Below are 26,275 nucleotides of genomic sequence, written 5' to 3'. Positions count from 1 at the left end.
CGCAGATGATCCGAGTTCCCCAGCAACTTATCGGTCGTGGTCGTGCGGTAGCGTTCTCGCTTCCCACGCCCGGGTTCCCGGGTTCGATTCCCGGCGGGGTCCGGGATTTTCTCTGCCTCGTGATGGCTGGGTGTTGTGTGCTGTCCTTAGGTTAGTTAGGTTTAAGTAGTTCTAAGTTCTAGGGGACTGATGACCATAGATGTTAAGTCCCATAGTGCTCAGAGCCATTTGAACCATTTGAACCAACTTATCGGTGTGCATGAGACAGCAAAACGCTGCGTATAAGAACATGATTTTCCGGTGCTCATACCCCGGGTTCTATTGTTGACGATAAAGTAGGGTGAGGCGTTTTTGTTAACCCTTCGCATAGGGATCATTTGTATAACGAGGCGTTTTTTCTTGTTGTGGATTGATTTTAAGTGATCGATATGTCGCGAGATGCCAAGGCTTTACTCATCCCTGTAACAACAGTTACCTTCTTTTTTAAATTTCCTGGTCACCGTCTCGTTTTCTCTTAATGTTGTGGTCCTGCTATGCAGTGGCACGTATCTGACAGCTGACGTCTTTTTCGACTGCAGAGGGGCGAGGGCTATAAGAGAGCTCCGACATTTAAGCAACCAACGACGTAATCACAAACTACGGTTTCCGTAATTCTTCTACATTCAAGTACGTTCTCAACTCACAACGACAGATAACTAGCAAAGCTTTTCAGAGAACATGTTCATGCATGATGATTCAATGCTTGACCAAAACCATAAGTTCGTACTTAACTCAAGATAGAATGGCATGAAGTCTAAATAACAACATTCCTTTCTCTTTGATGCTTCGACCATTGCCGTCAGGCTCCTTTCTTCCTTGGAGTCCACAGCACCCCGAAAGCACGACTGCAAAGTGCAAGTGCCTCTTCACTGGCAGTCCAAATTACACATCCGTCGTCACTTTCTGCACTGTGCTCGCATTTTTCCTCCTCATATCTGCCCGTAAATTCCAACAAACCTAGGCATGGTAGATACTCTTGACGCTACTACTAATTAAATTCACGTTTCCTCACACTAACATTTTTCATCGGTCTAGTAAAAGGAAATTGAGGTGTTGCTATACTTTATAGCACATTACAGACTTCCTCCTGCCTCGGCAAATTGCGCAAATCTGTTGGTTCTTTTTGTAATAGATGTTGTCTACCGTGGACTTGATGAGACCTATGGAGGCACCATTTGTCCATGTGGGGTTCCTCGGAAAACTCCATAAAAGGGTTTCATTATTATATTTTCGCCTACACCAGCAGACCAAAACCCAGCCGACGATTTCAAGATAAAAAAAAAAAGCTTGGAAGTTTTCTAGCTGTCTTTATCCGTTTCCAAGATACAGAGGTTCTAAGTTTTGCTACTTCTACGCGTAAAACCCGGTATGAGGCGAAATATAAATAATAAATTACAATAGCGAATTGATCAAATTTTAACGGTACATTATCTAGGCATTTATCAAGAGTAACAATCTCCCCTGATGAATTCTTCTCGGGTTATCAGCCAAGTGGTGGCGTCGGTTGGTAACCCGAGAAGAATTCATCAGTGAAATACGCCGAGAAAGACTGAAATCGCAAACAATCTCCCCGTTTTCAAAAATCTTTATCCGTTAGCGAGAAACAATCGGAAAACATATTTTTTGAGTACTGAAACTCAGCTGCAGAATACGAGATGGCTTTTCACAGCAAGTGACTGTTATTTTTACGATGTATCAACAAGATCTTGATCTCGAACATCTTTGAAAAATTTGCCCGTATCTTTATCCCTTTCAGAGACACAGAGGTTCAAAGTTATCATATCTGTACACGTAAAATACGTAAAATCCATCGTGAGGAATAAAGAAAAAGTGGAAGTGGCTTAGAGCTGGTGATAATGAGATACAGAGTGTATAATAATGACAACGTGGAAGAGAGAGTAGCGACTATGAGGGGAGACAACTGCTGTAGGAAGGAAAGAATGAAATAGTAGTATTAAGAGAGAGCAAGAGGAAGACATTGATAAATGAGAGGACACTGTAGTAGTAGGACAGACCGAACGGGTCTCTGGTTGTGACACATAAGACAATTACAGAGAGACACAAAAACATAATGACAATGAATTGGGCTGAATGAGTGAGTGAGAAAGGGAAACTGGGAGTGGATGGGGATGAGCGACTTACAGCGATGGACTAGTGGATGTGAGTGAGGTACAGTTATGGCAGCTTGTAGGAGTTTGAGATAAGTTGCATTTTAAAAAAGCGACAATAAATTGACATGTCAAAATTTTTGGGAAAATTTTTAAAGGTAGTGAGTGAGGTAGAATGAAACAGCTGGTATCTCACATTTCAGTCAGTCTTTTAAATAACTAGAACATTTTTGCTGGTTATTTATCTGAATAAAATCATCCAAGAGTGGAGATAAGTACCACATGCCTGCAGTCAAATCAACAGAAATGTAAATCCTATGCATCACTTTTTGCATATGATTTAGCTCTTGTAACCTGTCCAGACGGCGTCTATAGCGTTCTGTACATACATTACAGACTACAATCGAGAAATACAGCGTGGATATCAACACCGAAAACGCATAAACTATAGCCTTCTCTGGAAAATACCCACCACAAAGTAAGACTGGTTTGAAAAGTAAAATTATAGATTGAGTGAACCCACAAACATATTTAGACTGTGAACTATACTAACTAGAAGGAACAGACCTAGCTGAAAAAGCCACCAGATATATAAAAACAACGGAAGTCATAAATAATATGACACCTTCCATAGCCCAGACTCACCCCAGAGTACAGCTTGATAAGGCCGCAGCAAGAGCTTCTCTATGCTATGATAGCGAAGCTTGGATAATAAAGACAAATGTTGTGGCAAGATTAGCAGCCTGTAAAATGGAATTCCTGAGGCGAGCAGCTGGTTAAACCAAATAGGATCACAAAAGGAATTAATATTATTGAATGAATTTCAAATGAAACTCATTCACGTTCCATTTAGAACCACCAAAACAATTGGAGAAAAAGTCTGCAACGAATGATCCCATAGAGGTTCCCAAAATCAATACTACACCACAACCCAAACCGTATGAGTTGTCTAGGTCGACCTGTCGACGAGACCACAACAGGTTAAGAGGCCTGTACATGGAAGGTAGATGATGATAACGAACGTTTATTCCCTTATTCATGGTCTTTTTCCGTTCATAGATATGCAGACGGTGCTAAAATTTTTTTTGGGCAGTCTAACTTTGAACCGCAAGATAAGATTTTTTAACCTCAACTCCTGTACCACTAATAAGAGCCCTTAACACAAATGCGATAGCGCCCAGAGGCTAGCACCGGATGATGAATCAGAAATCACTTAACACTATCAATCTCCAACCATTCTGCTTCCTGTTATTTGACTATACAACCATCACAGTTTTTAGTCGTACAATAATTAAAAGTTACATTCATCTGCAAATCTAAAAACAAGAAAAACCTAACTAAGCGAGACTAACATTTTAAAACGAAATAATTAAAAGTTTTATAACAAGTGTTGCAGCAAAAAGAGCCTCGTGCATATGAGACACACGCGTTGTCGTATGCTTAAGGTAACGTGTAAAAGAGCTAACATACGAAAGGGCAGAGCATGTTTCTTCTTTTTCATAAGAAAAAAAAAAAGAGAGTCAAGATTCTTATGGTTTCATAGCTAGAGGGCTTCATCTTTCTGTTTCTGCACGCTGTAAACAGAGTTTTTCTCTTAAGAAGATGGAGAGCTGCCGACAACATGGTTTTCAGAACCAACTTCTGTATTCGATGAGGATTCACTACTGACATTCCGACTTTGTGAATTGCCAACAACTCCACGAAAAAGTTAAAAATTTATTTCTTTTTGTGTCAGTCCCCAGAATTTCCATAATTTCTCTCCCCTCTTCCAGTAACTACTCCTCCGTCTGAACACTATTAATTTTATCGCGTAATACCGAAACTCCCTGACGTGGAAAATCACAGACCATTTATCACACCCATAAAAAGATACTGAAAAAGTATTTTGTGGATACATATAGCCTTTCCCAACAGCACTACTTGCTCGGCATAAGAAAGTCCAACGGAATCGTTAATGGATGCATACAACGGCAGCCTTCACTCTACCGTGTGCAACGCATTTACCAACCAGAGTATCACTTTCTTATGTAACTTGTCCTATCTGGTGTCAACGTTTATAAACTTGACGACAGAAAATTTGTGGTTTATATTCTTTTAATAATTGAATCTACGAGATAGAGTTATAGTGCCCCACACGCTATATGATAGTCCAATTTCCCTGTCATGCCTTTTTTGATTACTGGAAATCATCCATTAATCATATCTCTTCAGTATTAGTGACCAGATAACGATATTGTTGGATCCACAACAGCAACCACAAGAGCTTCCGCGGCGGCACTTCATGCCTGGTGACTGATCTGGATGTCGACAGTGTCACTTGATAGCAGAGCACAAAACTCCACTGACGAATGGACGGTGAAACAGGCAGAGAAGCTGTTCAGTCGGTGGCTGTGGCGTGAATTCAAAAGTGCCGGAGAGGAAACCAACCGGCACATTTTATTATCGCCTAATCATTTCCTAATGTCTGTTCACTTATTAGTGAAAGCACGACTCAGTATCTAAATGTTCATATTAGCATTCGATGTATATAAATCTGTTCGATTCGTATGTAATGAACTATGAGAAACTCAAAGCTGATAGATATTGTTGAGGCTAGATTCCTAGTCCGAATTCACAGTTGATCGATGTTTTCCAGTTAGTTTTATTTAGTCAATTTTCAGGCGACTTGTTTGTTTAATGAGCTTGATGCAGATGGACATCACTAAAGATTAACCTATAATCTGACCAATGGATTTGAACTGCCCACCTGTTCATGGCCTTGTACCATTATCTCTTTGCAGATCTTTTATTTGCAAAATATTATTTTCACATTTATGATTCACAGTCCATTTGTAGGTTCACAACATAGATGAGTTTTCTACACCACTCTTCACATTCATCCTTGAACTGAAAACCTGAGCTTATTTCAATGAAATCAGTTCCCTGGCCTAGATATGTACATTCATAAGGTCGGATAACACGGAAAATAATACAAAAAAACACAAAAATTAAACTAAAGTAGACCAAATTAGTTAAACATTTAATACAATACAAATCAAATTAGACTGAATAGATATTTACTGTGTGAAGAAGTTCGTAATTGTCTTCTGTTTGCCTGCTGTTTGCCGTTTTTTTGCCGCTAAATCACGTAGTCTCTTAAGAAGTAAAACGTCGGTAGACGATGTTTCCGCAGTTGCTCTACATATTTTGAAGCACTTTTTAAGGCTTTGTGTCCTTCGTTGTGAGAAATCTCGGGCGCACTTTCCTCCACTACATCCGCTTCTTCGTCTTCTTCTTTTTCGTTTACCATGTTGACTATTTCTTCATCTGTCACTTCAAATTCTTCATCTTGGACAATCCATTCATTTATGTCATCTTCTGTGGCGTCAGCACATCCCGGCACTTTTCGTAACAATGAAAGCAGAGTAATATTTTATGGTTCGGTCTGCTGCTGTAGATTTTCATCATATGGAAAATTTTCTTGATTTTCTTGTACCAAAATTTTCCAGGATTTTGCAATTTTATTTGCTCCAACACTCTCCCAAGATTTGGCCACGTCGTAAGCTACGTCTTTCAAATTAATACGGCTCAACTGCTCTAGCATATCTTCTCCCTTGTCCATAGCATTACTTAAAGAGGAAAGCAAGTTTCCGCGGTAGTTTCTCTTCAATGTCTCTGAGGTCCCTTGGCCCACAGGCTGACATAAGGATGTGACATTTGGAGGCAAAAACATGGCCTTTATATCTTGATCTTGAAGTTCATCTTCATTAGGTTAACAAGTGGCATTGTCTAGAAGCACCAATGCTTTGCGGGGCAATTTGTTGGCTTAAAAAACTTTTCAGTTTGTGGCACGAACTCGTTAAGAGAACCATTCTTTAAAAATGTCTGAGCTCATCCAAGCATTTTTTGTTTTTTTTTTTTTGTTTTAATATTTCACCCGTAAAGCATTTTTAGATACATTTTTAAATGCTCTCGGTTTTTTGGGCTTACCTGTCATAGACAGTTTCGTTTTCAAATTTGCTGTGGCGTTACTGCATGCAAGAATTGTCACTCTTTCTTTGCTACGTTTGTAGCCTGGCGCTGCGTTTTCGGCCTTTGACGCTAATGTTTTTCCGGTGACATTTTGTAATTGAGACCAGTCTCGTGTCAGCTAAAAATTTGATCACCTGTAAAGTTTTCCTTGTCCAATACCTTGTGAAGTTTATTCCTAAACAACTGAACAGCTTCAAAATTTTCTGAAAGCTTTGCACCACAGACATTAAGTTGCCGAATCCCGTATCTTTTCTTTCATCTATAGCCTACACTAGCTGTGAAATCAGGTTCACCTTCTTTTAATTCGTTACGAAACTTTAAGGCTTTTTCCTGAAAAATAGGTCCCGACATGGATACACCTTTATCTTTATGTTGAGTAAATCATAGGAACAAAGCTTCACTCTACTTTTTCATAATCACATTTTATCATGGTTTTCCGACCTTCCAAAACAGCCGAGGTTTCTCGCTGAGAACACCGCTTCTCAATTTCACTGCGGCTCCTTTTCCAGTCTCCAACTGTTGTTTTCCCGACGTTATAATCTTGCGCCACAATTAATAAAGTATCACCATTGTCTATTCTTTTTAAAGCTTTAAGTTTTTCTTCCATTGAAACGACCACCTTTATCCGTTTTGAAGCCATCACCACAAATTTTTACAATAAACATAATGCAACACGTCCACTCCACTACAGGTCTAAGTTAGCACTGAGGAGTGAGGAGTAGCAGACGGCGACAATGAACTGAGTATCAACAAACAACACGTTAGTCACTGACCTGTCATCGGTTGGCGCACGGCCGGTGCGGTGAAAGGGTCGGATATCACAGGTCAGATAACCGAAGATCGGATAATCGAGACTCTATTATATATATACACTTATAGACTATAAATGAGATGTCCATCAAACGTTAACTATATATATAATTGTTTATATGCCCACATATGGAATATAGTGGGAGTATTTCTTAATACCCTGGTTAGATATACTCCTGTGGCTTTGTGTGTTCCAGGATACACTAAAAGGTAAGCTCCTTCATGTGGTATGACACTGATAACATATGGTCCACTGTACAGCATTTGCTCCTTTTTATTTTGTTATTTATTAGTAAGGATCTTGGATGTCCGCAGCTCGTGGCCTATTGGCTAGCGTTGCTGCCTCTTGATCACAGGGTTGGGGTTCGATTCCCAGGCAGGCTGGAGATTTTCCCTACCTGTGGATTGGGAGTTTGTGTTGTCATCATTCTGGGGTGGTGACAGAAAGGGCATCTGGCCACCCATTCAACTAACAACGCCAAATCCGCTAATGACCAAGCCGACCCTGTGGCCATGTGGGACAAAGGCACAAGCAAAAGAAGAAGGATAGTAAGGGTCTCGGTTGGTCATGGATTAAAACCTTACTGCCTATCTTCACTTTCTGTAACTCTCCTGATTTTCTGTCAAAGTACCCTTTTCTTTGGGTAGCATTTTCCATGTACTTTACTAGTGAATGACTCACCTTTTCTTCCAGTAGTAAATTATTTCTGAGTAACTTTGGCAATGGAATTGTCCCCTCATTCCTTTTAACTTTATTTAACAGAAGTTAATTTGGCATACATTTTGTGGAAACATGAGGTAGGTTATTAAATATTCCCTCAAATTGTGTCAAATAACGTGCCCACACTGTCTACTAGAACAATACATTCTAATAAAATGGTTAAATTCTCTAAACATTATTTCCAGTGGGTTGGCCTCCAGACGGTATTTTGAAATTAATATTGTCTTTTCCGTTCTTACATAAGAAGTTTATCCAGTGGGCACTGGTGAAATTGTAATATAAAACATTCTCAGGCTTCTTGCTGCGTCAGTTCAGGGTAAAACATCCAGCATTCGACGATCTCCAACATCGTCTTCGTCAGGAGCAACTGATTGTGAAAATTGCTGTTTGTAACATTATGTGATTGCCCTACTATTTTAAATCATTCACTAACCTAGCAGTCACTCGGCAACAGCTGCAGTTAGCAGATAACGTGCTGTGACGTGACGTGTTTATTGTGGAAGGGCCGTCAGAGGTACAGTGAGCTATTGACTTTGAAAGCCGCTGCGCGAAAGACAGACAAAAGAAGAACATTTTTACACATTCTTTTGATGTACGAGATATTCTCGATGAACAGTTACTCATTCTTCTGTCTCTCGTAATTTGTGTCGGACACGCATGTCTTGCCACAGTACTATTAGTGTTTAAAAAATATAATTTTAGTGTAATGTGAAAGTGCCATACTGCACAGCAGTAGAGTCGTGTGAGAAGCTATATTGTGCGACGTGTATATGGAAATGTTAAAAGACGTATGTTCGTTATGTATCGACTGCCATAAATTCAAAGTTAAATAGAACTTTTGTATGGACTAATTATTTAGTATAGAATCTATGTCTCACTACTTCATGACTATATGTATTTAATTTTATGTTTCTGCAAATTTTGATGGTTCACAGTCACAAATTGTTTCGTCGAAATCGGACGGAATTTGCATACGGTGACATAGTTTCTCCACACCTTATTCTACTGGTAAATGCATGATTAACTTCGGTCCCTTAGGAAATTCATGTTGATCTATCCAAAAACAATTATATTTTCAATAGTCGTTTAGCCCTGACCAGTAAATATATTCAAAACCACTACAATAACTAGTTATGTCTATTGGCCTAAAATACATCATTATGTGATTTTCTCTGCAAATATATTTCCAACGCCGATGATAGCTGTATGTTAACGCACAAAAGTATATATATGTTGTTATATGTTGTGGCGGCCCCATATAGCCGAAAGACGGCTTCTGATTGGTCAATAGTTACGTCATGCTGTCGCAGATGGTGTGAACGTCGGCGATGGTGGCGCCACCATTCCAGCTGTAGCGTAAACATTGCGACGAATATCTCTGACTCTCGTCTGCATCGAGAGCTCGCTTCCATACACGGCTAAGATCAGCCTCTTTAATTATAGAGTCCCATTACACAGAAGCCTGGGACAAAACTTTTGTTCCTTCAAACAGTGTTTCATGGTTGATTGTGAGGCTGTGCCCTGCAACTGCAAATTTCTCCAGTTCTCGATTTTTAATATGCCGGTGATGTTCAGCACATTGGTCGGAAATGGTGCGGATGGACTGACCGATGTAATTGTTTCCGCATTCACATTGGATGTTATAAATCCCAGGAATCCCGAGGCCGAGACTGTCCTTAGGAGGTCGGAAAATACATCTGATACCTCGCCTTGCCAGGATCTCCCCATTTTGTTGGATGTAGCGCCACAAAATAGAAGGAATGCAATCAGTAGCTAATCACGTGAAGGTTCAACATTTTCACGTATCGTTTCCTTGAAGAATTCTGACTTTATATCACGTGACCCATACGGAACACATACTTCAGATGATTAATTTCAGAGTGGAAGTGATCCTCGTCATAAACGGCTTTTGCTCTGTGTATCAGCCTATTTAAAGATGCTCTCTTCTGGACTGGATGGCGAAAACTCTCGGGACCAAGATATAAGTCAGTGTGGGTCGGCTTGCGGTACACTGAGCGGCCGAAGCGTCCACCCGACTTTCGTTGTACCAGAACGTCTGAAAGCGGCAGCCTACCCACTTTACTTGTCTCGACAGTGAACTGGATGTTAGGGTGCATACTGTTCATATGTTCTGGACGCGCTCAAGAGCTTCTACCCTGTGTGGACAGACTATGAAAGTGTCGTCAACATAACTATAAAATGAAGATGGATGAAGGGGAGCCGAATTTAATGCACGATCCTCAAAATGTTCCATAAAAAAGTGAGCTGCTGTACAAAAAGTAGGTGGCCCTCATAAGATGTCGGAACAACTTTATCGTTTCAGGAGGAAAGTGCTCTGCCAACAGTTTCATTGTGTCTCACTGGTGAAATTCCTTGTATTTTCAAATAGAATAGCCACAAGCATACCGACTCGAATGTATTTATGTTTTTGTAAATATAGGGATAAGAAAAATTTGCTCACTCGGATTTCGCAGCACGATCCCTCACGTAGTAGCAATACAAAAATGTTTGTCACAAAATTTCGTCCTATGCGTATTTCCGGCAGTAAATCAATAACGAATCATTGGCACTCTGACAACACTGTAATCACATGTACGGTAACTACTTCCGTCAGCCTGTTTGAAAAGTGCTGTGCAGTTGGTGCAGTACAAAACGTTTTGTGTTAGCTTGAGGGAGGTAGAAGGTTCGATTCTGGGTCGAGGGCGATTTATTATTATTTGTTAAATCTAGTCTGCATAGTACAGAAGCTGCCGTCTAAATTGTCCTACAGCAATTACAGTGGGTCTTCTAGAAAACATTTGCACTTACATACTACGAACACAGAAATAGAAGTGCAGTCGTTGTCGGAGTTCAGCTTTCAAAGACGCGAATTGTTTCACAGCACTGCATCTATTAGACTCCAAATCTCTTTTCTATGTCCCCTGCCCGAGTGGCACCATGGATTAGTACGAACTATTATTCTTGCCACTTTCAGATCCACTACATTTCATTAGGGCCTAACGTCACAAGTGGGGCTAGAAACGTACTTTTCAGATAATCGGTTACCATTTATACGAATTACCACGATGGAGTCACTAATTATGCCTTTCGATACTGAGTCTGATAAGGCCATGTTGGTTAGTAAGTATCTCCATGTGCCACAATTATTGTTATTATGAGGGACACTCCAAAATAAATGCACACTATTTTTGTTAAAATACAGTTTTCATTCTGCATGTGTGAAAGTTTTACATGTAAATACATCCTTCCCGCATGTTTTCAAACTTAGTTCAACCTGTTCCCGTTAGTGGCGCCGTCACAGCATGTCTTCAAGATGGCTGCTACACTTGACGTTCGTCAGAAACAACGTGCTGTCATAGAATTCCTGTGCTGTGAAAACGAGACAGTGGGAAACATTCACAAGAGGTTGAAAAAGGTGTACGGAGATGCTGCTGTCGATCGCAGTACTGTTAGTCGGTGGGCAAGCAGGTTACGTGATGTAAGCGGGCACAGCAATATTGAGGACTAACCCCGCAGTGGCGGGCCTCGTACTGCACACACTCCAGACAATGTGCAGAGAGTTCACGAATTGGTGACTGCTGACAGACGCATCACAGTGAACGATTTGTCACGCTACGTCGGGGTAGGGGAACAAAGTGTTTGCAGAATACTGAAAGTGTTGGAGTTAAAAAAAGATTTGTGCCAGGTAGGTTCCCAGGATGTTGATAGTGGCTCACAAAGAAACAAGAAAAACGGTATGCAGTGAACTTTTGTAACAGTACGAGAATGGTGGAGATGAATTTCTTGGAAGAACTGTGACAGGTGATGAAACATGGCTCCATCATTTTTCACCAGAGACGAAGAGGCAATCAGTGGAGTGGCATCATGCAAATTCACTTAAGAAAAAAAATTCAAAATCACACCTTCTGCTGGAAAAGTTATGGCTACGGTGTTTTTCGATTCCGAAGGACTCTTGCTTGAGGACATCATGCTAAGTAGAACCACCATAAATTCTTATGCATATGTGACGACACTGAAGAAACTTCAAGCTCGACTGAGTCGTGTTCGACCACATCGCTAAAATCAGGATGTTTTGCTGTTGCACGACAATGCACGACCACATGTCAGTCAAAGAACCATGGATGCGATCACAAAACTCGGATGGACAACACTGAAACACCTGCCTTAAGTCCTGACCTGGCTCCATGTGACTATCATCTCTTTGGGAAACTGAAAGATTCTCTTCGTGGAACAAGGGTTGAAGATGATGATACCCTTGTGCACGCTGCCAAGCAGTGGCTCCAACAGGTTGGTCCAGAATTTTACCTTGCGGGTATACAGGCGCTGGTTCCAAGATGGCGTAAGGCAGTTGAGAGGGATGGAAATTATGTGGAGAAATGAAAATATTGTTCCTAAAGGATGTATCTACACACTGTAAAACTTTCAAACATGTAGAATAAAAGATGGATTAAAAAAAAATAGTGTGCACTTCTTTTGGTCTGACCCTCGTATTTATTATTATTATTATTATTATCATCTATGGAAACGTGGAAATATCACGTCTATTGCTGTTAGGGAAACAATGTAATTCGAAAACGAACATTGCACGATTAACAATATCGGTGTGAGTCATGCAGAACAAAAGCTGTGAGAGATGTGATGTGCATTGCGTGGAACAGCCTGCTGCGTGTTTATAGTGTATGCCCTGTTCACCAGACAGGGACTAGTTGCTAGACGAGTAACACACCCATGATAGACTTCACATACATTCATACACATATCGCACTTTCTTCTGGATTTATTCTAAGACACTGTGCTGGACGTACAGCATGCACAAACGATGAGTACGTGGAAATACTTCTGGTCCTTGGTGCCTCCGATAACCGGGCTTGTGTTGCCGCCCGTGAATATGCTGCTAGAGATCCTGGTCGATGTCATCCAGATAAAAATGTATTTCATCATCCGGAACTTCACCTTCGGGAGACAGGTTCTGTCCTTCCACCATCGCGTGACAGATGTCGTCTACAGACTCGATGTGCTCCAGCTACTGAGGAATCTATTCATTGCCCTGTTTTCTGTAGTGGTATTCTTGAATCAGGCATGAACTGCAGTACCGATCCGTACTGGTAGGGAGCCAATCCAACAACTGTATCCCTTCTGATCCCAGAACACTGTCGCAATTTGTTTCTGAATGCACAGTCCCGGCCGTGACTTCTTGCGACAAGGGATCCCGCGATGCTACCACCCCATGGACGGGCGTTTCTTTTCTGCAGTCTCATGGAAGAACCACGACCAATCGACAGTGACCAGACGCTCAAAGAACTCCGGCGGATCTGCGCTGTAGTGTTGCACCAGATGTTGGAACATTTCCACACGCTTCTGTTTCTGCACAGTGGTGATGGAAAGGGGGACCCGTTGTGCACACATCTTCATCTTCAAATCCTCATGGATGATGATGCGCGGCGTTCCCCGTATTAGACCTGTTGCCTTCCCTAGTTCAACAAACTAGATTCGCCTGTTTCCCATTATCAAGTCATGGACACGCTGCGCATTGCTCGGTTTGCGTGCAGTCGCTGGACGCCCGGTGCTTTTGCGTTTTTCAACACATTCCCTGCCATCTCTGAATTCTGATACCCAACAAAACACAGGTCTGCGAGGTGCTGTGTCCACTAACCTCATGTGGGTATCTGACGCAATCATTCCTTCCCTCCAAAGAAACAACGCTGTGCATCGTTACCCATGCTTGTCTGCGTACTCGCAAGTCGGAACGAATTCTGCTGCAAAATCAATATTGTACGAACTAAATGATAACGTAAACTGACACAGGTTAAAGTTTAGAATGATAAAAGCAAAGTATTCCAGTAAACATGGGAACGTAAACGAGCCGTGTGCGAGATTGTTATCTTTACGAGCAGCCACTGACTTCAGCATCAAATTTTGTCCCAATTAGTAAAAATGAATTTGCAATGTAAACTTTTGCCTTAATTAATCATCTGACTGGAGTGAAATTTCATTGAGGGGCAACGTTAACAATGTATTCAGTGCTACTCCAGTATGATACTTGTTACAGTTTACAACACACTCGTTCCGTCTTCACGTTACTGCCACTCTTTTCAGCAGTGAGCTACAGATTCTTTCAATCACCGCTGGATCATAACGTAAAACTTCATAAGAATGCAAATTCGCTGCTCTTGTTCTTCAACTGTATTGACGGAAGTGCTGTACACTATACTTTTCAGATGACCCCAGGCACCAAAATTCGGAGCATTGAATTAAGGTTATCGTGGAAGTCGAGATAAGAACGTTGTTCGACCTATCCACAATGCTCCATATTGGCAGTTTATATGTCTACTCATCTCATTAGAAAGATGTGGCTGTCCATCATGCGTGTACCACATTTCTCAACGTTTCGCAAGGAGCATGGGTGAATTTTCAGACAGATTAGATGGAGACTCAATCGAAAATTTTACATTTCAAAAAGATCTGTACTAGCTAGGACAAAATTTAAATAGAAATCAGCGGTTCAATACTAGACATTCGCAATTATTACGCAAATGGTATGTTTTTGATACAAAGTTTATAGGAATGTTTTTGCTTTTATCGGGCCGCGTATGATAGTACTCGGTACCAAAATGTTCGAAAAAGCCACGCGCGAAAATGCAATATTTCAGGGGGTCACATCACAGGTTCTGATCAGAGAGGTGGGTGGTCAAATCTTTTGGACAGCCCTTGGCTCAGCGACCATTTGTATACCTGTCAGAAAACGGGCACACTGTAGCTAGCCTACAGCAGAGGATCAAAATAGAAACCTCAGACATTTCCTCCAGTCAACGCAAATATACCAAATCGGTTGGTGTGATCTAAGGAGAAATTAAAGCGGATTATAAAAGCACCACTTGTGCATGGGCTATTCTTGGAGGAACCCCGAAAAACCATGATTTTTGGTTACGGAAAGTATCAGTTGTGGGGCTGGCCACTTCTAGATTTTTAACGCGTGGGTGTGGGCGAAAAAGAAGTCGGATGCTGCAGTATTTGCGCGCTGCCGAGGTATAATGGAGACAGTGACAGTGGGAAATAAAAACAAAAGAAGGCAACGTAATTCAGAGAGGAGGCAGTGGCAGTGACATATACTGTAAATCAATAGGGATGAAGAAGACGGAAAGAGAAATAGACAGTGGCAGTGAGAGGGAGATACTGAGCATGAAGGCTTGACTACAAAGAGAGACTGAGTAAAAGAATTTAGCATGTTCTGTGCTAAAAGAGAGCGAGTATGTTCGTATGCCTATTGAATATGTTCGGATGCCAAAATTTTTGTTGAAGGCAGAATGAGGATTGAGGCAGGTGGTTCCTCACTTAACTGCCAGTATTGTAAAGAGGAATATTTTCACCTTTCTTGTGCCCCAACAGGAGCATTTTTCCTCTTGTTATAACAGACTTTATCCCGTGTGAGTCTTCGCTATTAATTATGATACACCCCATATCTGCAGCTACGGCACCCAGGATCCATCACGGATAGAATAAGACGTGAACAGTGTATTTGGAAACGCATTGCTGCTGAAAATCTAGAATCTATTTTCAACTCTCTTTCTGGGTGTATATATTTGAATCATCAAAAATATTTTGTTTAAGAGGTAACTCTTCAGTATGCTAAATGCGAATTGATCTGGCAGGCACCGGACGCTTTGTTTCATCCCAGACGTGGGATTCATACTGGAGCTTCAAGTAGTACACCCCATCGCATCTATTACCTTCTGTCACGGTACAAAGTTCTCAAGTTGTAAACACAAGGCTCCTCATGCTTCAACGGCATGCGTTCGATTTTAAAATTATCAGGGGCAGTCAAATGAAAACCGAACTCCTGCCACAATAGGACCATGGAGGCGCTCCATTCCAAAGTAATCACCACACGCGGTAAGACATTTATCCAATTGGGAGACGATCAGTTCTTGTTTCGTAGAACACTGTCGGCCGCTAACGGCTCCACAACCGCACCCACACTTGTACTTCCTGGTCCGACTGTAACTGCCGTCCACCAAAGTCTTTCTTTAGGTCGACAGAGGTGTGGAAATCACAGGAGAAAGATCCGCGCTGCACCGAGGATGTTCCCAACTAGCGTACCCTTCGTCCGATTGGTAGTGTGGAGGCGGGCGTTTTCGTGCAAACGGGCCGATTTCAACCGACAGAATTCAAACACCACGTAGGCAAACGGTAAAGCCAAAAGTGGAAACAACCCGCATTTCCCTTCACAAACGAAATCCAAAGCTGTCCTCACAAGTTCCAGTAAGGTCATGACGACTGTCTTCTGCAGGGGCCCTCTGCTCATCGAGATCATCGAGGGTGGAACCACAATTTAATGCGCAGCGCTGTGAAGAGACTCCACAGAAACTGTGACGCGCCATAAAGTCAAAACGCCCGATACTGCTGGTGGAACGAATCATGTTGTTGCACGATGACGCCCACCCCCAGTCTTCCAATCAGACGAAGGTTACACCCCCGCGATTTGTTTGGGAAACATTGAAACATCCTCTGTACAGCTTGAATCTTTCATCGTGTGATTTTCACATTGTTGACGTCCTGAAGAGAGACGTGTGTGGACATCAGTTTCAGTCGGACGAGATAGTGCATGTGTGAGTGAGATTGTGGAGCCGTCAGTGGCCGAACGAGTTCTACGAAAGAGAGATTGATCGTCTTGGCTCCCAGTGGGATAAATGTCTCAAAGCATTTGACGATTACTTTTAAATGAACCCATTCCGTAATCCTGTTGCGGCGGGTGTTCGGTTTTTCTTTGACTGCCCGTTATATTTACGCAATATGTCTAAAATGTTCTCATACACACACAAGCCATCTAGCCATTTTGTAAACTAATTCCGCAAGCCCCAGCGAGAGAAGGCGAATACAGACCAACAACAAGGTCCTACTGACTTTCGTTACCGCATAGCACTTTCCCTCAGACATCGTTCACAGGCCATTCGTAGGGTTTATTTACTTCCATGTGGACGGCCCATCACATAGTGTGCCGTATAGAATCAAATAGAAACTTTTCCCATGCTGTACAAATCAATCGAGAAGTTTTTATCCTGCTGTAATCGAGGACGCGGATTTTTTCGTGTAATCAGCGGCTTCCGGGCAGGAACACGGCGCTAACAATGAAGTACCCTTAATTCTAGACAAATAATTCTGTCACATATCCGATCTGCAAAGTCGTCTTCATAATTACACTTCACTTTTGTTGTTTGACACTTTGTATAAGATTAAGATCAAGTGATTTAGAGGACCAGTCAAGGTGTGAAAGGCTATAGGATAAAGGTAATTACGGGAGTAACCGAAGGAAGTTTGATAGGAATGAAAAGTGGTTCAAATGGCTCTGAGCACTATGGGACTTAACTTCTAAGGTCATCAGTCCCCTAGAACTTAGAACTGCTTAAACCTAACTAACCTAAGGACATCACACACATCCATGCCCGAGGCAGGATTCGAACCTGCGACCGTAGCGGTTGGGCGATTCCAGATTGTAGCGCCTAGAACCGCTCGGCCATGATAGGAACGTTCCTGTTTACAACGTATAAAACTAATCTGGTAGAAAGAGTCGGAAGCTCCTTGAAGCTGATCCCAGATTATACAGCTGTCTGTAAGAAAGTAGCAACACCAGAAGACGGTGTTGATTTGCAAAATGACCAGCAGAGAATTGATGAACAGTGCGGGCTCTGGCAGTTGACCTTGAACGAAAATAAATGCAACATATTGTGCCAACATAAGAAACGAAATCCACTACTGTACAACTGTACTACATCTACGTAGATACTTTGCAAGTCACCGTAAGGTGCTTGGCGGAGGGTACCCTGTACGACTACTTGTCATTTCCCCTCCTGCCCCGCTCGCAAATAAAGCGAGGGTAAAACGACTGTCTGTACGCCTCCGCATGAGCCCAAATTTCTCGTATCTTACCTTCGTGCTCCTTAAGCGCGATGTTTGTTGGCGTGAGCAGAATCGTTCGGCAGTAAGCTGCAAATTCTGGTTCTCTAAATTTTCTCAATAATGTTTCCCAAAAAGAACGCCGCCTTCCTTCCCGGGATTCCCGTCTTAGTTCTCGAAGCATCTCCGTAACACTTACGTTTTATTCGAATCTACCGGTAACAAATATAGCAGCCCTCCTCTGAATTGCTTTGATGTCTTCCTTCAATCCGACCTGGTACGGATTCCAAACACTCTACCACTACTCAAGAATAGAACGCACCAGCATTCTATATGCGGTCTCCTTTTCTAAAATTCTCCCAATAAACCAAAGTCGACCATTTACCTTCCCTATCACAGTTTTCACATGCTCGTTCCACCTCATATCCCTTTGCAGCGTTACGTCCAGATATTTAACTACTGTGTCAAGCAGGACACTAGTAATACTATTTCGAACATTACAACTTCGTTCTTCCTACTCATCCGCATTAACTTATATTTTTCCACATTTAGGACTAGTTGCCATTCATCATCCCAACTATAAATTTTGTCTAAGTCGTCTTGTATCTTCCTATAGTTACTACTGATGACAAATTGCTGCAAACAGTGTCCACCATAGGCATCCAAAGCTACCGTAAATGGAATGACCACAAAAAACAAATAGTAGGACGGTCAGGTGCCAGACTGAGATACATAGGAAGAATCTTAAGGAAATGTAGCTCATCCACGAAGGAAGTGGTTAACAAAGCGCTTGATCTAACGATTCTTTAGTTTTGTTCATCAGTCTGGGATCTTTACCAGGTAGGTTTGATAGAACTGATAGTGAAAATCCAACAAAGAGCTGCGCGTCCAGTCACGGGGCTGTGTAGTCCGCGGGAGGGCGTTTCAAAGATTGTCAACAAACTGCAGTGGCAAACGCTACAAGACAGGCGTTGTGCATCACGGAGAGATTTGCTATTGAAATTTCGAGAGACCCCTTTCCGGGAAGGGTTTGACTACAAGTTACCTCGTTCCACATGCATCTCGCAAAATGACAACGATTAGAAAATTTCAGAAACTAGAGCTAATACGATGGTTTACCAACAATCACTTCGCGCGCACAATTCGCGAATCAAGAAGGGAAGAGGGGTTCAGTTAGTGATACCAGATGTACCAATCGCTACGCACCTTTATGTGGCTTACAACGTATGGTGTGGATGTAGATGTTCATCAAACCAGGGATGCAAGCGTTTATCCCTGTCAAAAAGGCTGTTGCCGTCTTGCTAGGCATGAGTGGCCTGAGCAAACTCGTCATAAGGACGGAAAACGAAGGGCAACACTTTTCTCATGTTCATGTGACGTCAATGAGCGTATCAAGTCATATTACGAAAAACACCCCAAAACTACACAGAACAGTTTCCGGCTGAAATACATCCTTCTCACTGCTGTTCAATGGCCTCACTGTGCCGTCGGTTCAGACGACACCGTGCATCATTTGAAAAGAGGCCACATCACGAATTATCACATCACACTACATGCCCCTGGTTAGCTACTATCCAGTTGCTGTGCTATTTGGCCAATAGAAGATGTACAGCTGTACTTGCCACCGTGAGTAATGAGGTTTTGCAAGAACCTGATACCAAACGCCTAGTGCAGTTGTTCAGAGACTTGTTGAGACAGACATCTATTATCTAGGAACACCAGTGCCTGCCGGATTTGAAAACGATTGTCACGGAAGGTGTGCGACTCGTCTCTGCAGCCTTTGGGTTAGGACACTATCACTAGAACTGTTCTTGCGCCTCCTTCCAAGCCTGCGAGTGGCGAGTTGGACAGTTCGCTTTGGTACACCAACAAATCTGGCGTCTTCATTCACCGTGTGATTATCTGTCTTCCAAACGCAACAGCTCCTTTCATCCACTGCGTCACGTCTCCGCGTCGACGCACTTGCTTCACTGATTCCAAGCGATTAGCACCCACAGACACACCTACCACTTTAGAGACATCACTTACATCAGCAGTGGAGGGTCACATGCCCGTCTGGTAACATTTCTAAACTATCTACAACGCTCCAACGCTACCATTGTGCTCTTTTAGGGAATGACTAGCATTTTGTCTGGTGAGCGGACTTAAATGCAGTATTCTACACCCAAGAAGTATTCGACGCCCAAGAAGCTAGCAGTTTAATGTACGAGGGCTATTTGGAAAGTAAGGTCCTATCGCTCCTAAAATGGAAACAACAAAGAAAATAAAAAATGTTTTATTTTCAGCAGGTTGCTACACTTCTCTACATAGTAGCTGCTCCGACTTAGATATCTGTCATAGAGTTGTACTAACTTTCCAATACCCTCATCATAGAAGGCAGCCAACTGAGCTCTCCGACACTCCCCTACGGTGGTCTGCAGTGGTGCGCTATCTTCATAGCAAGCGGTTCACATGAGCAATGACGAACCTCAGAGAGAGCCAACATGGGCTGTATGGTGGGTGGACAAACACTTCCTATCGAAAACGCTGTATGGCCGTCTCATTACCCCCTTCAGTGTGCGGCCGAGAATTGTCTCGAAGAAGGAAATGCGTGACAGGTACGTTATGTGGGGTTGCATGAAATAAGGCGAAACCTTGCAGCGGGCATCCATACTTAGCGGGAGAGATTAGTGTTCTAGTCATGTTTACATGCTCAATGAGGGCTCAGAACTTGAAGAGAGTGAGGTGACACGACCGACAGATATATTAGAGACACTGTACAAAACATCTGTGCAAAGCTTCGTCGGATTTTCATTGTCGTTTCTATTTCGCGACCTGTCGGACCTTACTTTCCAAATAGCCCTCGTGCGTTAGCTACAAAACGTCAGTACACAGCCTACCCAGCGAACGAGAAACTAAGATTCCTACGTTGATGGATATCTCTAAGGACGGCTTCTTGGTTCCCTCTTCAGGTCCAACATGGCTTCCAGTGTTTGGCAACTACCTGCAAGTCCGTCGGCTGACCAAGAAACTCGGATCGCAACAGGAGGCGTTCGCACACCTCGCCGAGCAGTACGGGTCGCCCATGATCGGTTTACATCTGGGCGGCAACCTGACCGTCATCGTCTCCACCAGTAGCCTCATACGCGAGGTGCTCACACGGCCCGAATTTGAAGGACGGCCCCAGAACTTCTTCACGTATCTGCGCACTCTGAGGCTGCGAAAAGGTGAGTTGCACTGTTATTCTTACTTGCGCTTGTACTGAACTTTTACGAGATCCATCATTTCTGGGACATAATATAGCAAATTATTCAAAGTTTTTACCATTACAGTGAAGTACGCGATCTTAGGGTTGCTTGGTGTGTAGTCGGAGGGAGAGCAGTCCCCCCCCCCCTCCCTCCTCACATTAGTACAGCTGACGCTGCCGCTGGGATGGCGTGAGCTGTACTGTGCGTACGATTTGGTTAAGCACACACCCATGGTCCTGAAGAAGCAAGACCACATTTTATTCGGTCTTCACCATACTCTGTAAACAGACTTCTGCACATAATACAACAGTACTGCAAAAATCTCAATTCAGTATCTTCAAAGTTGTGCAAGAGCATAAAGGTTTGGTCAATAGGGGGTGGGCGTCCGGCTTTAGGAGGTAGTTGCAGGCAACGAAATTAGAAATAGTGACTTTTGCTATAGAAACCTGCATCAACCTTAACAGATACAGATATGGAGTCTGAAATCTTTCATACAACCGGGGGGGTCTCATGGCTGCAGAGGAAGAGGAACGGAGGAAGTTCAATAGAAACGAACCGAATTTCACTCGCTCACCCTCCTCACCTCGCCGCAGGGCCTCACGTGACCGATTCCGTTCCCGTGGCAGGTTTCGTCCTATACAGTTCCTTGTCTGATAGCGTCGGCGATGTTTAGGCCATAGCGTTACCATGTCAGCACAACTTCACACACCCATCACGTGAACAGGACGTGAGGTGGATAGCCTCTGGCTAATATCCAGTGTCAGACAGCCCAGGCCCTGCTAAAAGTTACGAAACGTTTTACGAGATACCTGTGAGTGAAAATGTAAAGAAGTAAATCAATTTGTTGTGTATCATGCCCTCCCACTTTGTACAGTACTGCATCAGATATAAAACTTTACCTAAGAACCACATTAACTTTTGGCCGGCCGGAGTGGCCGTGCGGTTCTGGCGCTACAGTCTGGAACCGAGCGACCGCTGCGGTCGCAGGTTCGAATCCTGCCTCGGGCATGGATGTGTGTGACGTCCTTAGGTTAGTTAGGTTTAATTAGTTCTAAGTTCTAGGCGACAGATAACCTCAGAAGTTAAGTCGCATAGTGCTCAGAGCCATTTGAACCACACTAACTTTTTTGATACAACACACTAATTTAGTGACTGCAATGTGTTCATTTATAATACTGGACACCATAACCAAGAGATCAATTTATACAAGTTATGCTTCTAGAATCTTGTTTACTTTTGTTGCAGTACCTTGCTGACGTAATAGTAATCACTTTAATAATTACTACTTAATTACATTTTGCTGTGTAAGTGTGTGGAAAGAGTGTATGGAGGGCATATGTAAATTGTGGACGTTCTGTTTTATTAAAAACTATGTAAAACCTATTCGTCGGAAAGTTCGTGTGCAATCATGAAGCATGGCACGCATATCTTAACGTGCAGGTCTTTGTACAAAAGCAGCCAGAAGAAATGTTATGACTTATTTGATGTTTCAGGAAAGCTGGCAGGTATATCATCCATGATTTAAATAATGAAAACTGCACCAGCCTCTTATTTGTTCATGCTTAGCGCAATATGTTTCGAGAATTCATTCCAATTTTTAGTGCATTTGCGCATTTGCTTACTGAATATTTTTGCCGATGTTTGCATGTGTGATTTTCTGCCTCTCTTGCGTCTTTTTGATCTACCACAGCATGATTTTTCTGTCTCTCTTGCGTCTTTTTGATCTTAAAAAGACGCAAGAGAGACAGAAAATCGTGCTGTGGTAGACTGTAACACTTTTTTATCGTTTTGGTAATGGGGTGACAGACCTCAGATAGAAATGAAGCCGTTGGCAGAAAAATGAGAGCATAGAGCATTTTTCAGCGATTATCTGGCATATCCTGGGTCTGTGTAGTGTGTAGTGTGAGGAGTTAGTGGTGTTGATGCTATTCACACACTCTCGAGCAATTCTTTTACAGATAGAAATTAAGTACGGACTATAATCTGACTTAGTGGTAGTTTGGCTTTATGATTCAGCAGGATATGCATAGTGTCTGCAAATTCTAGAAACGTCTGCCCATCTGTGCCGCCGAAATAGAACTCGATAACTCTCAAATATGACTAATATGGTAGGCCAGAGGCGTCGTTAACATTAAAACATTAGGGGCTAAATTAATATCACTCTGCACAAGCGATATATAGAATCTCAGTACCATGCTCAGGTTGTTTAACTTGTCGTTCCAGGTTCTCTCTCTCTGGAATCGAAGTTGCACTGCGTACCTTTGCTAGTTTAATTTTCAACGAAATTTTGAGCCTGTATTTTCTGTCATTTCTTATGTTTTCTTGTATAATAGTCATTCTTGGTCTGGTACTTGATGTTATTCATAGCATACGAGTCTCCCTGTAGATGTTACGTTTTGCAACCGATGCTATGTTCTTGTTCCTTCATTTGTGTATCTGTCTTTCACGGATAGTGCCATTGACATCGAACCCAAGAAAAATGTATTCCAAGTCTGTTATTACGAACAATATAACTACTGGAGAGTTCTAAAAATGTGAAACGTATCTGGCGATGAGTTCTTGGTTTCAGTATGCTTAAGACAGAAAAACACAAATAATTGTAACAGTTAATGATTTTTGTTGTTTAGTTTACAGTCGGCGCATTTGAGTATTATTAGTGGCGATGCTGTAGTCCCTAAACCCAGTCATAGAAACCAGGTAAGACTCACTGACATACACTTAGGGTACCTCGGCGCACGGCCTCAACGTCTTTTAGATGTGCACTGTAGTCACTTTCTAGACCGCTCAAGGCTGGTATTCGCTGCTAGAAATATAACTGGATCTCGGCAACAACACAGGATATGTGTGTCAATCCTCTAAGAGGCGATGTACTTCGTGGATGAACAGAATTAGCACACAAAATCCACTTCATGTGTCTGTATCATTTCTGTTACATAATCTCAGTGATTTTCTCATAACGCGTGAAATAAAGTTATCAGTTTATGCTTCTGGCTCGAGGACAGTCATTCGACATGGAAATTTCAATTAATCTTGTATTTTACGTTGCGAACTTACGTCCTAGCCAGCATTGGAGCAGTGAGGGAGACACGACGCTGCACTATTCCGCTAGCTGTGAGGTAACGTTGTTAACTGTAAAGTTCCTTTGTGCAGTCTCGCTGAAGGAAACGTTTTTAGCCGTTGTGTTGCGCAGGGTAGCCTAGCGGTCTGCCACGGTTCGCGCGGCTCTCCCCGTCGGGGGTTCAAGTCCTCTCTCGGGCATGAGTGTGTGTGTTGTCCTTAGCGCAAATTAGTTTAAGTTAGATTAAGTTGACCTCAGCAGTTTGATCCCATAGGAACTTCCCACCACAAATTTAGCCGTTATGTTACAGAGCTACAAGCAGTCAAATCGAAAATCGATAAGGAAATTTTATTTATGAGTTGTCACATTCCCACAATACTTCATTCTGACACGGGACAGCAAGTAAAAACAATCTGTTTTGAAGACGAGAATGAGTAATATCTTCCCAATTCGTGCTGGTGTAAGCACGCTCCTGTTACAGATACATAATGTTTTACTAAAATAGACTTACGTCTTAAGAATAACGTGGTAATCCGAATTTCATTTGAATTAGTACAGTCCATATTTTAATAGTGTTGTCTATTGTTTTATTGATCACAACAGTAAAAATCAGAGAGAAGTTAATCAGCAACACTACATTCTCTTACATTACCTAAAACAGTTTGACAACGATCAGGTAGTTTACTGATTCCACACCTGCAGAAATGTACCAGATCTGAGCTAAAGAAGCATCAAACCAGGAAGTGCGTTTATTGTGTACTATCAACATGTAATGAAATATTTTAGATCGTCTTTCTTACATTGCAACCTGTGTGTGTCTTAGTTGTTGGTGATTAATTCCTCTTTAGAGGTTAATATAAAGACATCATAACTGGTCCCAAGTAGGAACATTGCAATGGAATTCCCAATGAGCCAACTCATGTCAATCAAGCAAAAATACATTTATATTTTATTAGAGCATGCAGTACTACCGCTCCCAACTTCTGAACCATTGCCTGTTGCATGCAAATGTCAGATGACGCTTAAATGATTTGCTCTCTGGCTTATCGAGGCTTCCTGAATGTGAAAAATCATTCATGTCAAAACGATATTTCTTGAGGCAAAAAAGTCTTTTTCTTACGTGTTTTGGCAGAAAGAACTAGCCACACAAACAATACAAAGATTCCGAGCTGCCTTTGTTGCCTCCTTCTCCCCCCCCCCCCCCCACTACTATCCCAAAGCGAACAATATATAGATGTTCAGGTAGAAGTCATTGGGGTGAAAATTACGGGTGATCGTTCCAAGTATTGTCTGTGTCTTGGAATAGCTGAGTTTAAGAAGCCACTGGATGCACTAGTTTGAGATGGAGTTGAAGAAATCGTTGGGATTTATGTATGTTGGAGTGTGGTGTTAGGATAATTGTATCATTGGCATATAGGAGAAGGTAAAAAGGAGGAGAGGGCCTAATCATATCAGCAATGTACGGGGCTATGCGAGAATGTAGAAAGGGCAGAGCGAGATGTCATTTGCGGGAATTACGCTTGTTTGTGGTTACATACACTGAAGAGCCAAAGAAACTGGTACATCTGCTTAATATTGTGTAGGGCCCTCGCGATCATGCAGAACTGCCACAAAACGACGAGGAATAGACTCGACTAATGTTTGAAGTAGTGCTGAAGGGAATTGACGCCATAAATCCCGTAGGGCTGTCCAGAAATCCGTAAAAGTACGAGAGGGTGGAGATCTCTTCTGAATAGCACTGGGCAAGGCATCGCAGACGTGCTCAGTAATGTTCATGTCTGGGGGGTTTGGTGGGCAACGGAAGTGTTTAAACTCAGAAAGGTGTTAGTGGAGTCACTCTGGAGCAATTCTGGACGTGTGGGGTGTCGCATTGTCCTGCTGGAATTGCCCAAGTCCGTCGGAATGCACACTGGACGTGAATGGATGCAGGTGATCAGATAGGATGCTTACATAGGTGTCACCTGTCAGAGTCGTATGTAGACGTATCAGGGATCCCATATCACACGAACTGCACACTTACGGAGACTCCACCAGGCAGAACAGTCCCCTACTGACATGCAGGGTCAATGGATTCATGAGGTTGTCTCCATACCCGTACACGTCCATCCGCTCTATACAATTTGAAACGAGACTCGTCCGACCAGGCAACATGTTTCCAGTCATCAACAGAATAGTGTCGGTGTTGACAGGCCGAGTCTAGCCGTAAGGCATTGTGTCGTGTAGTCATCAAGGGTACACGAGTGTGCCTTCGGTTTCGAGAGCCATTTCGATGATGTTTCGTAGAATCGTTCGCACGCAGATACTTGTTGATAGTCCAGCGTTGAAATCTGCAGCAATTTGCAGAAGTGTTGCAATTCTGTCACGCTGAACGATTCTCTTCAGCTGTCGTTGATCCCGTTCTTGCAGGTTC

General features: G+C 42.5%; 1 protein-coding gene across 3 annotated transcripts in view; it reads left to right on the top strand.

Annotated features, from left to right (window-relative positions):
* The window catches only part of LOC126481447 (methyl farnesoate epoxidase-like), a 248,962-nt gene that overhangs the window by 44,232 nt on the left and 178,455 nt on the right, over positions 1-26,275 (top strand). For all 3 annotated transcript variants that reach the window (XM_050105215.1, XM_050105214.1, XM_050105213.1), the window contains exon 2: positions 20,532-20,786. In XM_050105215.1, coding sequence (XP_049961172.1) covers positions 20,532-20,786 — 255 coding nt within the window. The remainder of the gene's footprint in view (positions 1-20,531; positions 20,787-26,275) is intronic.

The sequence above is a fragment of the Schistocerca serialis genome, chromosome 5, assembly GCF_023864345.2.
Source record: "Schistocerca serialis cubense isolate TAMUIC-IGC-003099 chromosome 5, iqSchSeri2.2, whole genome shotgun sequence".
In the NCBI taxonomy this organism is placed as follows: Eukaryota; Metazoa; Arthropoda; class Insecta; order Orthoptera; family Acrididae; genus Schistocerca; species Schistocerca serialis.
This window is presented reverse-complemented; position numbering and strand designations above follow the sequence as displayed.